Below are 15,773 nucleotides of genomic sequence, written 5' to 3'. Positions count from 1 at the left end.
GAACATCTGACAGAAAATTCAGTGTAAATCCATGAACATTTTTTATTACATTTCGATCGGAAGTAGATTCCTTAATGTTTATAGTGCCTTTGCCAGATGACACAGAACTTTCCTGGGCAAAGTACCCAGTGGTTAACTTCAAGTCCAACAAAATAAACAAAATACAAATTATGATTCAAGCATAGTGTAATTTATTTTCTATTCAGTGAGGAAGAATTGATTTTCGCAGCAGAGTCACTTACACTGTAATGATTATTGCACATAAGACAACTTAAGAAAATGATGGAAAAACAAATTAGATGGCCTGCAGATCATTGGCTTATCTTGACTGCTCACCTTGAAGAGAGAGTTAGGGAAACATAAGATACAGTACTGGATGTCAGGGTGCTTGAAACCCCTGCTCTCCTTCCATCTCCTTGATGTCTCATATTAAAATTAAAAAAAAAACAAAACCAAACCAACATTTCTGGCAGGGATGAAACAGCACATTTTTCCAGTCTGAGGGCATCTGCTAAATTAAAAACAATGATAACTTGCTGTGACAGAAGGTAATTAAAGGGTATAAGTTGTATAAGAAGTTGGCTATTTCTAATGATCTCATTTTATTCTAAACATCCATTCATGAGTCACATGAGAAAAACATTGCCACAAGTCCTTGGCTTCTGTTAGCTGACACTTCAGTGCTGATGACCAAGTGCTAAAGCAATGCAGTAAAAGACTGGGCCCAATATTATGACACAATCCTAGGGAAATCAATAGGAATTCTTCCACTGATTTTTCAATATGTACTGGACAGACAATTTATTGCATGCAGAAACCTGAATAATGGGAACAGAGGTTGACCAATCAGTGGTGCAGTGATAATCTCTTCATGCTGAGATGGAATTGTCCCAGTCAGAGTTTCTAACAAAAAAATGAGTTGGCCTCACATTCTTCTCCGGCGACATCCACAATCAGCCAACGTTCTGTACATTAAGTGCTGCACATCTTATCTAGCTGATAGAATTTGCTGCAAGAGGCTTGGTTAACCATGTTTGGCTTAGCTTAAGGGCAAGAAAAAATGACAGTCAGCATCAACCACTGAACCTGAAACGTCCCTGTGAAGTTTCACACTCACCCTTCGAGAACCATTATGTGTTCCCTCAGATTTATTTCAAAGGTCTGCAACATTACTCTACTCTAATTGCAGCTTCCTTGCAGAATCTCCTATCCTTTCCCTCTGTTTTACATGGCAAAAAGTCTTTTAAGTTTCAAAGACAAGTTGGCCTTGGAAAAAAATGTGAGAATGCATGGATTTTGTAGCTGATTACTTTGTCAAGAAAATGTGCTGCTAATTTATACCCTTTGACCTGTTGGGTTAGATTCAGTGCTTGTTATTTCACCCCTTTTGATTATTCACCTCAATAGCCAACTATTTCTTTTTTTTTTTTTTTCAGTGTGACATTCATATCTATTCTTGCAAATGGATTGCTCAAAGAGTAGGTATGATCACAGCCATTCTGTCTCACTTTCTCAGATTAAGAAATGCTTCTGGCAATGAGAAAATGAACATTTGCTCTGAGTTTGACAGTTGTAAAGGATGTTTATTTCCCAGGGCTTTGTTTACAAGGCTGCATTGTTTAAAAGAAAATTCTCTGCTGCTTTTGGACTCCCTCTCCATTGCCCTTCTCTGGAGTCTCTCCAGCCCCTCAATGTCTCTGTGTAGTGAGGGGCCCAGAACTGGACACAGCACTTCAGGTGTGGCCTCACCAGTGCCAAGTACAGGGGGACAATCCCTGCCCTGGTCCTGCTGGCCACGCCATTCCTGAGACAGGCCAGGATGCCATTGGCCTTCCTGGCCACCTGGGCACACCTGGCTCATGTTCAGTGCTGCCAACCAGCACCCCCAGGTCCTTTTCTGCGGGGCAGTTTTCAGCCACGCTGCCCCCACTCTTTAGCACTTCATGGGGTTGTTGTGGTCTAAGAGGAGGACCAGAACCTGGTCTTGCTTAACCTCACACTGTTGGTCTCAGCCCATCTATCCTGCCTGTACAGATCCCTTTGTAGAGCTTCCTGCCCTCCATCAGATCAACACTCCCACCCAGCTTGGTGTTGTCTGCGATCGAGGGTGCTCTTGATACCCTCATCCAGATCATTAATAAGGATATTGAACAGGACTGGCCCCAGTACTGAGCCCTGGGGGACACCACTGGGCACCTTGTTTACCACCACTCCCTGGGTCCAGCCTGCTCTTACCCAGCCAAGAGTGCACCCATCCAAGCTGTGGGCTGCCAGCTTTTCTGGAAGAATGCCACGGGAGACAGCATTAAAGACTGTACTGAAGTCCAGGCAGACTATATCCACAGGCTTTCCCTCATCCCCCATGGGTCATAACAACCAAGCTGGGGCAGACAGGACATGCCTTTCCTAAAGCCCTGCTGACTGGGCCTGGTTCCTTAGCTCTCCTGTATGTGCTCACACTGTGAGCACTTGTGATCACACTCAAGGTGATCTCTCCCATAACCTTCCCTGGCACCAAGATCAGGCTGACAGGCCTGTAGTCTCCTGGATGCTCCTTCTAGCTCTTCCTGTGGATGGATGTGACATTGTCCAACCTCCAGTTGTCTGGGACTTCCCTGGTTAAGCAGGACTGATGGTAAATGAGGGAGAGTGGCTTGGTGAGCCCTTCCACCAGCTCCCTTGGTGCCTTTGAGTGAATCACATCTGGTGCCGTGGTCTTGTGAGTTTTCAGGTGGCCCAGCATATCACTAATTACTTCCTCCTAGATTACAGGGGGTCTATTTTCTCTCACCTTGGTCTACCAGCTCAGGGGGCTGGTTACCCTGAGGAAAACTGGTCTTACTGTCAAGGAGGCAAAAAAGAAATTAAGCATCACAGCCTCTTCTACATCCTATATAGGAAGCATTGAAAATATAGAAAGCCACAACCAAAATATTTTCTGCCTGTGCTTATGCTTTTTGATTTTCCTATCTCCTTCACTCAAGGGTAATGTTCCAAGGCACACAGATGTTTTAGGTGATTATCCTTTATCTGGCAGAAGTAGCCTCAGAGTGAGTATTGCTATTTCAGCATGGAGATAGGAGGGAATGATTAGTGATTGGTTTGACACTGTTTTCTTTCTGGGCAATATTTTCCATCACCTCTTCTTCAATAAGATCAGCAAGGGCAAAGACAATTCAGATGACCATGCAAGCTGGGCATAGCTTGGAAAACATGCTCCTAGGCAGGCTGGCAGTGGAAACATGGGCAGAGGCTTCTATTAGGCAGCTGCTGAAATACAGATACTGAGGTTGGAAAAAGACCTTCCACTAGGGAGGAGCTCAAAGCCATGGAAACTCCTACACCGATGTTATACTTGATGTTGAAGGTGAAATTTAGACCTCCACATAGTCTGGGTGTACCTTTTTCCTTCTTTGGGCCATTTTTAGAAAAGCGGTTGGCATCTTATTGAAGCTCAAGGTTTCTGGGACTTTTGGGCTTCTAGGATCGAGAGCCATCCTGAATCATCTGAGTTCAGAGTAACAAAACCCTGAGTGTTGCTATGCAACACAGGCTGGAGCCCAAAGCTGTTCATAAAAGCAGGATACCAGCATGTGGTGTTTTACAGAAATCTATAAACTCCTTTACACAATGGCCATTGTAGAGATGTACTCTAGCTGGCTGGCAAGCCAGCCTAATAAAAATAGCAGTCTGCCACCCCACCAGATCAGAGGTTAACAAGCTTTCTGTGGAATGCAGAAAATCTTCAAGGAGACGCAAGCAGGAACTCCTGAGGCGCCCCTTGCCTCATTGCCTGTTTCAGCTGATAACCACCTCAGCCTGGAGGACACTCGAGAGATGAATCCACACCTAGAACCAAGGCCAGCTCTTGGCAGCCTGACACCCAGGGTGAAAAAAAGGCAAAGGCTTTCAAAGCCTTGAACAAAGACCCAGTTTCCCTGATTCCCAGTGTCGCCAGAGCGTCTCTTCCAGACAGCGTCCACACCTCTCAACAGACAAACAAAATGGCAAAGCCTGAGCTGGTGCTGGATCACAGCCCTGAGGCTACACACTGTCCCCACCAGACCAGGACATCAGTACATGCAAGGGAATGGGAATCAATCCACTCCTCAGTGGGAACTTCATGGATACTGCTGGCTCCTTGTCCAGCCTGTACAGTGCTCTGTTAAGCTCAGGATGGACATGCTCCAATTTTTAAAGTGTTCAAAAACCAACATGATTTCTGGGGTGTGGGCCCATATTCATATAACAAGCAAACAATATTCCTTGACTTCCTTCATTTCTCTATGTTATGCTGTGTTATGCTGACATAACGCAGCATAACATGTAGAGAAATGAAGTCAAAGAAATATTGTTTGTTTGTTATATGAATACTGTAAACATATACTAAAAAATTCCTGTGGATGCAACATTCATGCATTTATGAAGATCTTTAGCTAAGGGGAAATATACAGAGAGCAATTAAACTCATAAAAGGGTGAGAACCTTCCAATTAGTGCTCCATAGGCAGCCCTACTGACCATAACGGAGCCAACCGTTAGCCATAATTGAAATACTCACAAAATCTCCACCTCAGCTCTCTTTAAATTACTGGCTGTAACACTGCTGTGAAATGCTGCTCTTCTAATACAGTGACAGAAACAGACACAAGAAAATACAGAAAGGAAGAAAGTGGAAAAGGTGATGATGCAGATGTACCAAGTTAATAAAGATGCCTTTGAGGGAAAAAGCCTTGAAACTTTACACCTCACTTTATATTAAAAAATAGTAGAGTTATAACTTTCTCTGCTGAGAAATAGTTATTAGAAAGAAATACAAATATGCAAGAGGTAATTTCTTTTTGTTTGCTATTTGGAAAAGGGAAACATATTGCTATAGGAGAACAGTCTGGTGAATAAGGTGAGGCTAAGCCACTGGGTTAAACCCTGTACTCTCGGGAAATTGCTCGTCTCTTGCAACCCATAGCTTTGCTGTTACTGTAAAGGATAAAATTGTGTTTACATACTTACCAGGAATGTTGTGAAATCTGTTAAGATAGAAAACTTTGTGAGCCCTAAGACAGTTTTACCAATTCCACATGGCCCATTAAAACAATTAAAATCTCCCCTAATAATTTAAAACAAATGCAAACTTTTAAAAAATTATTTCATTTGTGTGTTGAATGCCCATTTTATTTTTCCCCACAGTGGTTTCCTGCCTACTGCAATAGCACAAAGTCCTGAATCTGCAAATCAGTGAAGACAGGTACTTTTGCACCTGCGATTTGTCCCACCGGGAAGCAGTGGAGCAGCCTGGGCAAGCAATTAGGATGTGTATGAATGCCTGTGGAATCAGACCCGGGATTTTCTTGTAGGGTATTCCCTCACAGGGGCCACTAATGCTGATTTCAAAGGACTGGAGAATGAGGTCTGGGCTTCATCTGCCATGGCAACAATATACTGCAGATAGGAAATTGCAGCTCGTGGGATTCGGATGCAGCGAGTATTTCCCCAAACCAGTAATTCCACCTAGAAAGTTGTTCTGCCAAGGCAGCTCTTGGTCTGCTGTTATTTCCTAGCACAGCCTGTGCTGCTTTTATGACTCCTTACTTGCCAAAAACGAAAAGCAAAAATTTCCATAGCAGCGCTGTTGGCCAAAGAAAACTTTGGGGACAAGAGAAGTTTTTTAGCATCAAGCCACTGTCTTTCCATGGGTTTATAGCCCCTCTACTTATACCTTCCCTGCTCAGAAATTTATGTGTGTCTACAAATATTCTTGCTGGGAGACTGGACTCCAAGGAAAGACTCTTCAGAATTGATTGCTTCCCAGCAGTTGTCAAGAAGCAAAAAATGGATTTGGCTGTTGGTGTTCTTTTTTTTAAAGCTGTGGAGAGACTGGAGATGCCAGAGGAAGCAGCACAGGTGGTGCTTCCACTGCTGGAGACAGATGTGCTTTCTTACCTCAGTGAATGTCTGTGGCTGTCACAGGTATGAATGTTTCCCACAGAATAGGATTCCCTTTTACAAAGGGTCTGGCCCTCAAAAATGCCTATTGGGCTACTAAAGGCAGTAGCCTAATGTGGTTATACCATGTGATGGTGAAAAAAAGAAATCAAAGCTTACCCTGAAGGTAAGCCCTGAAGTCCAAACCTCTCAAAGCCAAGTGTAGGCAGGGCTGTTACACCAGAGATTATTTCTAAGCACAAGACATAGCACAGAATATAAAACATTAAAAGGCTCCCAAAGGTGTGTCCAAAAGAAAATTGTAATTCTTACCCTGCCTTTGTGACATCCTTTTCAGTGAAGAAAACCAATCTCAAATAACCACATATCACTTCTTCCCATCCCATGCTCCTGGTTTTGGGGAAAAGGGACAGGCAGAGGGTCCCTCCTACCATTGTTACTCTCATCTCAGCCTGGCCCATTTTAGGAGTTACAGCTATAGATCCACGCTGGTGTTTTCCAATCTCATCCTCTTTGCCCAGGGCCAAACTGATGTAGGAAGAAGTTAAACACAGACACCCTGTGCACATACACAGGTGTGTGGACACACTTCTTGGGGTAGGATTTGGTTTTGGGGTAAGAGGGAGGGAAGATGTCTTTATAAGTATACCATGGTATCCCAAAATTTTGGAACAAAAATATAGGACACCAGAAAAATCTCCTGAGAAAACAAGCACCGCTTTCCTTTCCAATCTTCACACAGTCCATCCAGTCCTTCATTGCATGCTAGTATTTCAAATTTAAAAAAATAGAATCTTCTGATCTTCATTTGAAAGTATATTCCCCCCTTGCTCCACTCTCAAACAAAAGATGAATGAAACACTGAAAACTTGGAATTTTTCCCCACTGCATGTTTATGCACAGAGTGTTTTTGGAAAATCACTGAAGATTCACAGATTCCTGACTAATAAATATTTACAAATAAATTCCAATTAACTGGCTGTATTTGGGCAAGGATTCATATCAGAAAGTACATCCTCATGTATGTGGATATGGGGAAACTTTGTGCCAATAGGACCATTCTCAGAATCATGCTCCATAGGCATTCACAAACCAGAATTTCCAGGCAAATACGTTAAAATGCTGACCAGTAATATCATTCTTGATGATAAGAGAGTGAGCAGAGCTGAAAGCTTCAGCCTGCAGCTCACCTAGTGGGTATATGCTTAAAATTGAGGCTGTCCTATCTACAGGAAGATCTGAGTATGTTACTTTTAAGGATACAGCATTATTTAGTTAGTCCAGGCAAAGAGGGAGGCTCAGCAAGCTCAATATACTTATGAGAAGCAAGGATTTGTTCAGCTGAGTTGGGTTGGAGGCTGTTTTCATTTCACTGAGACACATATCTCCCTCTGCATATAATAACAGTCTGTAAGTTCTCCTCCAGCTACCCAGGAGCAAATGATTGTAGGTGGCTTGATAAGGTAATGGGAGATAAAAAGCATCCCTACCTTCCAGGCTGAGCTCCTGAAAGACCTAAGGATAGTTGGAGGAAAACACTGAGCAAAAGTAAACAAACCACAAGCTTTTCTGACCTTAGACCCTCAAGATCAAAGAAATTACACCTGAGTAAAAGGCAGAAATCAGGCTCCTTATTATAGTGTACGTGAGACAATTACAAGAAATAATTTTCTATACTCTTACATGAAATCCATGCTTGGTCTGACCTATAATTTGAAATAAGCTTCATTTTAATGACTTAAATTTCACTGCTAATAAGAGCAGCCCAATCAAATCACAGGCAAAGTGTGTGAAATAATTTACAGATTTTGTCTAAAAAGGTCAAGGTCTTAAACAAAGAAAAGTGGCTTTTTCTACCAGAGTGCTTGCCCCTCACTGTGTAAAACTAATAGACTGCTATGAAAAATAATACCTGCCTTTTGTGCCTAAACTATCTTGTTTACTGGACACACACACACACACACACACACAGAGACAAACATGCTCATTCCCAATCAGCTGCTGCCAAAACGAACAGCACATGGCTGAGAGACCTCCCCACTGCCAGATGGTGAAAATGAATGGAGTTCTTTCCACTGAAGCTAATGAAGCTATGACAATTTAAATTAACTGTGAGCCTACCCCAATTATCTGTTAACTTGCCTGCACAAGGACTTGGGAAAGTTAAGCAGAACTAACTAAACTAAACTGCCAGCAGGAGAGGAGACAGTGAGGCATGTTGAACTCTGAATGGGTTTCTTTGGCTCCTCACCTGCATGTCTCACAGGTTTGCTTATTTTTTGTTGGTAGATAACTCTGCTTGCCTCTGCAGGACCCCCTCCTGCACACACACTGCTGGCAGTTAGAACACATCTCCCTTTGGGATGTATATTTTTACTTATAATCTCTCCTCTGGGCAACTCTTTTCCTGTTTTTGTGGCATTCCTCATCCACTCTCTCCTGCCACCCTTGTTAAACTCTCACACAAGCAGTGTTTCCAGTGACATGTCAGCCCGATGAGACCCCCTCAGCATCTGCAAAGAAAACCCTGGAGGTGCACAGCAGACTGGCTCTGGCTGGCTTATCAGGTGACACGTTTTATGTGTGACACTCTTCCAGAGGAATGTGATTTGCAGCTTTTAAAGGCACTGTCCCACTGGGGATCTCTTCTCCAGAAATCATCTCAGAAATTTATCTGGGATTATCAAGTATTTGAGAAGCTTTTTTTATTTTTTTTATTTTTTTTATTTTTTTTTTTAATTTAAGTGGCATGGCCTGGGATATTGAGGAAGATAATAAGCTTTACTCTTCAAAACTGCAATGCTGATATGAATCTGCTAAGTGTCTGATCTAGAAAATTAACTCAAATTCCCAAGATGCTATGTATAAACCTGACTGAGGAGTTGAAAGCACAACTGCATGGACAAATACAAGGATAACACAAGAACTGGCCTGGCTTGGTAGCTCTTACAGAACAGCAGCTGGGTCAGAGCATCAGTGGCACCCACACATAGCCCTGTCTGCATCCCTCTTTTCATAAATACCCTCAGCTCCCCATGTGAGGGATGGAAAGGCAGCTCATTGAAGCTGAGACTGAGCCACATAAGCACTTTAATGTCACTCAAACTTGTGAAAGCATTTCCCTAGAGCCCTGAGTATGCTCTGCTCTCCCAGCTAGCAGCAGTCATCTTTGAGTGATACTCAATAGGATTCCCTGTGCTAAAGTGTCCCTGCATGGGATGAGAGATGGAGTTAATACATCGCAGTATTAGACACGAGAAGGCAACAAAGTCTGAAATACAGTGTTTTACTTCTGCCGAGTGAAAACTGATGAGTTGTGAGAAACTGTTGTAAGGGGAGTAAATGAAGCCAGGAAATCATCCATACTGTTGAAGTGTTTAGCCTAACACACCATTCAGAGCAAAGGAAATTAACTGCTGCATGACACCAGTGAATTCATGACTCCTCAAATCTGCTCTAGTTATTACTGTTCTTGTTGGAGAAGCAAAAGACAGACTTCCATCCTACTTTGCAGAGTCCCCTAGGCTAACCAGCTTCCCCATTTTTGCCACATTTTAGTTTAAAACTACTAATTTCAGATCGTAGTAGAGCTTTTGTTTTTCCTGCTGTGCCTCAACACTAACTTCAGATTTACCAGATCCCATCTCATGAATAACATTACTGTCAAACTCTCCTGGGTTTTTAACTATATTAATGACTTGAATGGGGAGGCACACAAGATGAAGACACCATATTTGAGACAAGAAAATGTAACCCTCACAAATGACTACTTTAATCTTCCAAATACTTTAGAAAAACATTTATTATTATCTCATTCACTAGGCACGTTTTGATTCTTTGTAGGAACTGAACCAGAACATATCTAAAATGTCTAACAGAGAGGCTTTATTTCAGCTCATCAGCCCAGGAGCCCATTTTGCCTGGTTTCAGATGTGTGGGGATGTGACACAGGCTGGTTTATGTGTGTGTGTGTGCATGTGTATAACAGAGACTGCTGGAAAAAACAGAATTTATACACTGAGAGAATCTCTCTGTAGCTGACCCCAGTGAAGGGCATCAGCTTGGTACCCTCCCAATGCTGCATGCAAACAAAATCAAGTCTTGGCTTTCATCTGTTTCCCTGCCAAAAGCTCAGTGGTTTAGCAAGTCATTAAATTTTAAGCGAATGCACTTTCATTTCAAATATATATTTTACACATACATACGTGTGTGTGTGTATATATATATGTATATATATAGATAATTATACATCTTCAGACTTGGCTATCCCTCTCTCATACATGCATCAAGCTGCAGACCCTATAAGTAAGGTGGGAGCCACGTGCAAAAATTTATTTATAGCATCAGGAGTAAGCCAGCAGAGTACTGCCCTGCAAAGCAGTTTCCATTGTGTGCAGTATAACTCCTTGTGTTCAAAAGCTCCTGGAGGTTTAGAAATGGAATGTTTGTGTAAATATATGTATCTTTGGTCCTGCTGAGTTTATTATCCTTTTGTGAAAATTTCCTCTGTTTCTTTCTCTTCCTCTTTTATGATCTGCCCATTTCTTTTTATCCTCCCAATTAAAATGTTAAATAAGAATCCAGCCTAAGGATTGGACAACTGCACTGATATACAGAAAGCAATCTTACAGCAACTCTGTTGTTTTCTGTTTCAAAGTAGGAACTGATCATAAATTCAGGAAGAGAAGAACGTAACTCTAACAGATGCAAAGTTGGTTTGAATTAAAAACTAAAATAATTAAAAAGGCTTTAGTCAGCATGTAATACGTTCTCAATATGGTCTGCTGTGAAAACATTCTCATCTCATTCCTGAAAAAATGTGGGTTTATTGATTGACTGTAAGATTAACCACCACAACACAGAGAGTTCAAAGCTTCATGGGTCTTAATTTTGCGAGTTTACTTTATCCTCTCACACCTTGCCTTTCTTAGGTTAAGGTCAGTCCATCAGTATAAACAGCCAAGCAAGAAGTGTAGCTGTTTGCAGGTTTCAGTGTAATTTCAACTCTAAGTGTGAAAGAATAAAGAAACATCCTAATTGCATCTGTCAATAACAGTGTTGCAGCTACAATTCACATAATTTGCAGCTTCTGTCGCTGGGAAGCACATCTGACTCACTCAGTACACAACACAGGACTTGCTATTTCTAGGCAGCTGATGTTTTAGTGCTCAGACATCTACTCAGCCTTGACTTGATAGTCTAAAGTAAATATCCTTGAGCAATTGTAAAAAAAAACACCTATGCAGAGAGCAAGTAAAAAACCCTGCTGTTTATAGTTTGCAGATGCTTGGGAGAAAACACTCTATATAACATAGCTCTAAACTGCTCTGACAATGGCTAAACTGCCTCCTAGAATCATGGAATCATTATGGCTGCAAAAGAACTCCCAGATAATTGAGTCCAACCGTGAAGCCAGCACCACCTTGTTCACCACTCAACCGTGTCCCCAAGTGCCACAGCCACAGTGATTCCACCACTTCCCTGGGCAGCCCATTCCAATGCCTGATGACCCTTTCAGGGAAGAAATTTTTCCTAATATTGAACCTAATAAGCCCTTGGCATAGCTTGAGACCATTTCCTGTTTTCCTGTTACTTGGTGTTATCCAAATGTTTCTACTTAGTTTGTTAAATCTTAAGAAGGATCCCTTCTGAGAATGTTATTTTTGTTTGCATTACAAAGCAAGACCTCTTATGAATAAATGAAATCCTACTGAATACTGATGATGGATTACAAAACTTGACACTGGATTTTAAGGCTGGAATAGATCTTCAAGCAGCAAACTGCCTGCAATTGCTACTGAGTCACTCCCTCCTCTCTTCCCTAGAGACAAATAATTGTTAATACTTGACACAGGTAAGCCTACATTTCCCATCTGAACTGCTGGTCCCTGGTTTCTAATGGATTGACTCCAAAACTGTAAGTCAGAGCCATCTCTCAGGCATTTTGGTATGTATAAAAAAATACCAAAAATTCTTCTATCCAGGCAAAGATTATAAAGCAAAGCAGCTAATAACCACAGGCTCCCCTGTAAACACTCAGAACATGCCAGCTGCAGAATGCTTGGAAATCTGCAAAAAGCAATGGACAAACCAAGCTGTAATTATCCTATCATGAGATTTTGGCCTGTAAGTGAAAAAGTAGAAGTGGCAGAAATTAGAGTGATGGAAGCATGTGGATTCTGATGCCTGCTCTGTTTCCATGAGGTAAGTACAAAATGAAATCACCCTGAGAGGCTACCAGCCTTCCCTCTGCAGCACCCTTGCTACAGCAGATGTTAATCCAGGCAGGAACAAACCCCTGTCTCATGCACCACACTGCAGAGCTTGAGTTTCCCTTGGAGCCCAAGCTCTCTCTGTTGGGAAGCCAGCCACAAAGAAATCCCTCACAGCAGCACGTGCTCAGGACCAACTCTCAAACACTAAAAAAATAATAACAATTAAAAGCAATTCAGCAATGGCAAAGAGATAATTGTTAGGGAGGGCCCTATTTTTACCTTTATCATGAGTTTTCCTACCAAGTGTCTGAGCTGGCTGCCACATGCCAGTGTCCCAACTTCAGACACAGCTGTAGTGAAATAGAAACACACAGCAAAGGGAGAAGTGCTTGAGGCTGATCAGGCTCCTGTTCTCACTCTAAAGCATTCACCAGCATGCTGTTCAACATTGTAAAGGCACGAGGGAAGGACTCTAAGATAACTTAGGAAAGCTATCAAGATCACATAAGGGAAGGTGAAGAGCTGTAAGTGTACTGAATCCCTCTCCTTTATATTAAATAAACCAGGCTGCATCCAGACTCCCAGAATGAGCTCTTAGGTGAAAAAAGTACCTTGTAGGATCTGTATGCAGCAAGAAGTCTCTGCTTGTGTCCTGTACAGGGTTCTTAGACACCATGGCCTTCTGTGCTTAAGTTGGTACACTAATCAAAAAAACTCTTTTCACCCATTAACACTAAGAAAACATAAAGCAAGATTTTCCTGCTACCAGGAGTGTACCTGCAGTGTCATCTGGAGCAGTAAAACCTATTTTAGTCACCTGAATCACCCCACTGGGCACTCAGTGGAGAGATGCAGAGGAAAGCACTTTTCTAAGAGTTCCCCTTTGCTCCTGAAGGAAAAATCTAAGATTTATTTGACACTTGATAGCTCTTCAGCTAATGTATCTGCCTTTGGTAATGCTAAGGTTTGGTATATTCAAAGCTACTCTAGGCAGTTTTCAAATTTTTAAGGCATGCTGAAATCGGTCCCAGGGTTATACTAATGGAACGGGACCTGAATTACTTCCTGAGAAACCAAAAGCTGGTTTATTTTGAGAAAGTGAGAAGAGAGTCAAGTTGAGAGATTCTAAGTCCAGTATTTGCACAGCACTGGCAGAAGAAAGGATTTGTTTGCTGTTTTCTGTCACACTAATGTTGTATTCTGCCTGTTTCAGAGAATAGCACTCGTGCTAAGAACACACAAATTAGCATCCTCAACAAACTCTCGAGAAGTTAACAAGGAGAAAACAAATCCCATTTTACTAACAGGTGCTTTTCAGTGATACTCTACTTCTTTGCAGAAATAATTAAAAATGCTTTTGCTTAATCCCTAGAAGGCAGACCTTAACTGTGTAATCTAAAGAAACAATCAAAGCAAAATTAAACAAAATTAGCTGTACATGCCTGGAGCAGGGTGCACTCAAGATTTAGATGACCTAAATCACAGATGGATTAGTTTTTCCTCTAGTTGTGAGAATGATTTAAACTTTTACTGACCTTTCGTGGTTAATTCAGACATTTCTCTCAAGTTTTCACTGCAGTCTACTTAGTCAGTGAGCATAACAACCCCTCCTTCTGAAGAAAACAAAACTTCTACCCTAAGAAAACTGTGGCATAATAACCATGGATATACTGTGGTGTATGAAACTGGGATGGGGGTATATTTTTTTACCAGTGACACATCATTCTTCATTGTATCCTCCCTTCAAACTTGCCACGCCACTTATTAACCAAAGGCTTTATCCAGGATTACTCCTTTTGGTTTTGCTTTAGGTTGTAACAATGCCAGATGTCTGTGGGGGTGTTGGCAAAGGGTGATATTTGCCTTCAAACTATTAAAATGAAAACAATCACTTGCAGTTAGATACTTGCCATTGCTCAAGCTCCTTTGCCTGCCTGTGCTACTGACCCAGAAAAAAGCTGCCACACATTATTTTTTTATTGCTCACATTACTTTTATGAAAAATAATGAAAATCTTTAAGACAGAAAAAACCCCTCCTCTTTCTTCACATTGTTCACTCTCTCCAACCACAGCCACGCCGCTCCTCTGGTGGAGGAGGATCCCTCTCTGAATGTTTATCAGAGTCCTTTCTGCAAAGCCTTTGAGATTTCAAAGGGAAAACATTAAGTTGCTTCTTGGCAAACAAGCACAAACCTTTGGAAAGCTCCTGCAGTACAAACAAACACTCATCATCGACTTGTTTGGGGCAGACAAGTTGCTCTGCACGTTCCGACAACGCTAAAAGCAAAGCTGTAAAGAAAGCTTAGACTTTATGCTTCAAATTACTGTCACAGCACCAAGGATGCTTGTTTCAAATTTAGCCTGCACTTCGTATTATAACGTACAAAATCCTTTCTTAACAGAGACCTTACAATGAGCACGATCAGAGAGATGGAGAGGAGTTTCAAGGTGTAGCTGAGTGAGCATCAGAGGAACGGCTGTGTTCTGCAAGCAGCCGGCTTGGAGTCTCCCAAGTGACTCCCTTCAAACCTGACCTTTGGCTGGCCAAGCAGCAGCTCCTTTGGAGAGCCAGCCACAAGGCTGCTGCTCCCAACCACAAGGCTGCTGCTCCCAACCGCTCCCTCTCCCTACTTACAGCTCGGTGGTGTTGGCAGGGATGTCCCGGGGAACCTGGACCACCTGGCTCTCCTGGCAGATGAAGACCCTGCCCAGGCAGCAGCAGGAGTGGTGCTGGCATCCCAGGCAGCCTGCCAGGAGCAGGAGCAGCAGCAGCAGCAGGCAGGAGAGGGCTGGACACATCTCTGCCTTCACATCTGTGCCCGTCCCTTTATTGGGAAGGGAAGGACGTAGAGACCTCCCAGGCCAGCTCCCTGGGTGGAAGATCCGCCCCAAAAGCTGGGACAAACCATGTGGCTCTTAGGGGATGACTTCTCAGCAAGTTTCACTTTGTGACCCCACATTCCTTATGGCGCTGGAGTGGGGACAGAGATGGGAAATGCTGATTTTTCATGGCGTGAGTATTTTGTATTTCAAGTGGTGTTGAAATCAGGGGGCCCAGCTGTACTAACCAGGGCTCTTTTAACATGCTGGGGAAAGGTTCTTCCTTCTCAGCTACACTATTTTTCATGTCTTCCTTGGTGAGACCAAGGGACAACAAAGCATTTTTACTTTCTACAGCCCAGACCCTTTTTGTCCCTGAAGGAGAAGCACTCTATTTATAGCACTATTTATGCTCCCATTCATAGATCCAAGGACCCCTGCTTTTGTATTTCTCCTAGGCAAAAGTAAGGTGGTAGTATTTTATATAGTCTACTTCATGGGGTAAGAGCTCTACAGACCTGAAGCCAGAGCTAAATAATACCTTATTTCTCACAGCTGTGATTATTTTTCATGTAGTTGCTGATTCATCTCCTTTTTCCCTTTGGCACCTTTATTGGAATCCAAACAGAAGAAAACTCCACAATCCAAATTGTCCCTGTGGACTGGTAAACTAATTTCATCATCTAGAACAGAAATCCTAGAAATATTGCCAGATGACTATCTGTGGCACAACAGGAGGAAAACAGCCTCAAGAATATCATCAGAAGGCTTGGATGTTGAATCTTGTCTTTGAGT

At 42.4% G+C, this 15,773-nt stretch overlaps 1 protein-coding gene across 1 annotated transcript in view; it reads right to left on the bottom strand.

Moving 5' to 3' along the window:
* The window catches only part of FSHR (follicle stimulating hormone receptor), an 80,274-nt gene extending 65,207 nt beyond the window's left edge, over positions 1–15,067 (bottom strand). Inside the window, 2 exon segments of the mRNA XM_066547797.1 lie at positions 14,794–14,983; positions 14,986–15,067. Of these exon segments, the coding sequence (XP_066403894.1) occupies positions 14,794–14,983; positions 14,986–15,067 (272 nt within the window).
* Between the last annotated feature and the right edge of the window lie 706 nt (positions 15,068–15,773).

Source organism: Molothrus aeneus, chromosome 3, assembly GCF_037042795.1.
Source record: "Molothrus aeneus isolate 106 chromosome 3, BPBGC_Maene_1.0, whole genome shotgun sequence".
NCBI classification, from domain to species: domain Eukaryota; kingdom Metazoa; phylum Chordata; class Aves; order Passeriformes; family Icteridae; genus Molothrus; species Molothrus aeneus.
Note: the sequence above shows the minus strand (reverse complement) of the source record. Positions and strands in the feature narration are given on the sequence as shown.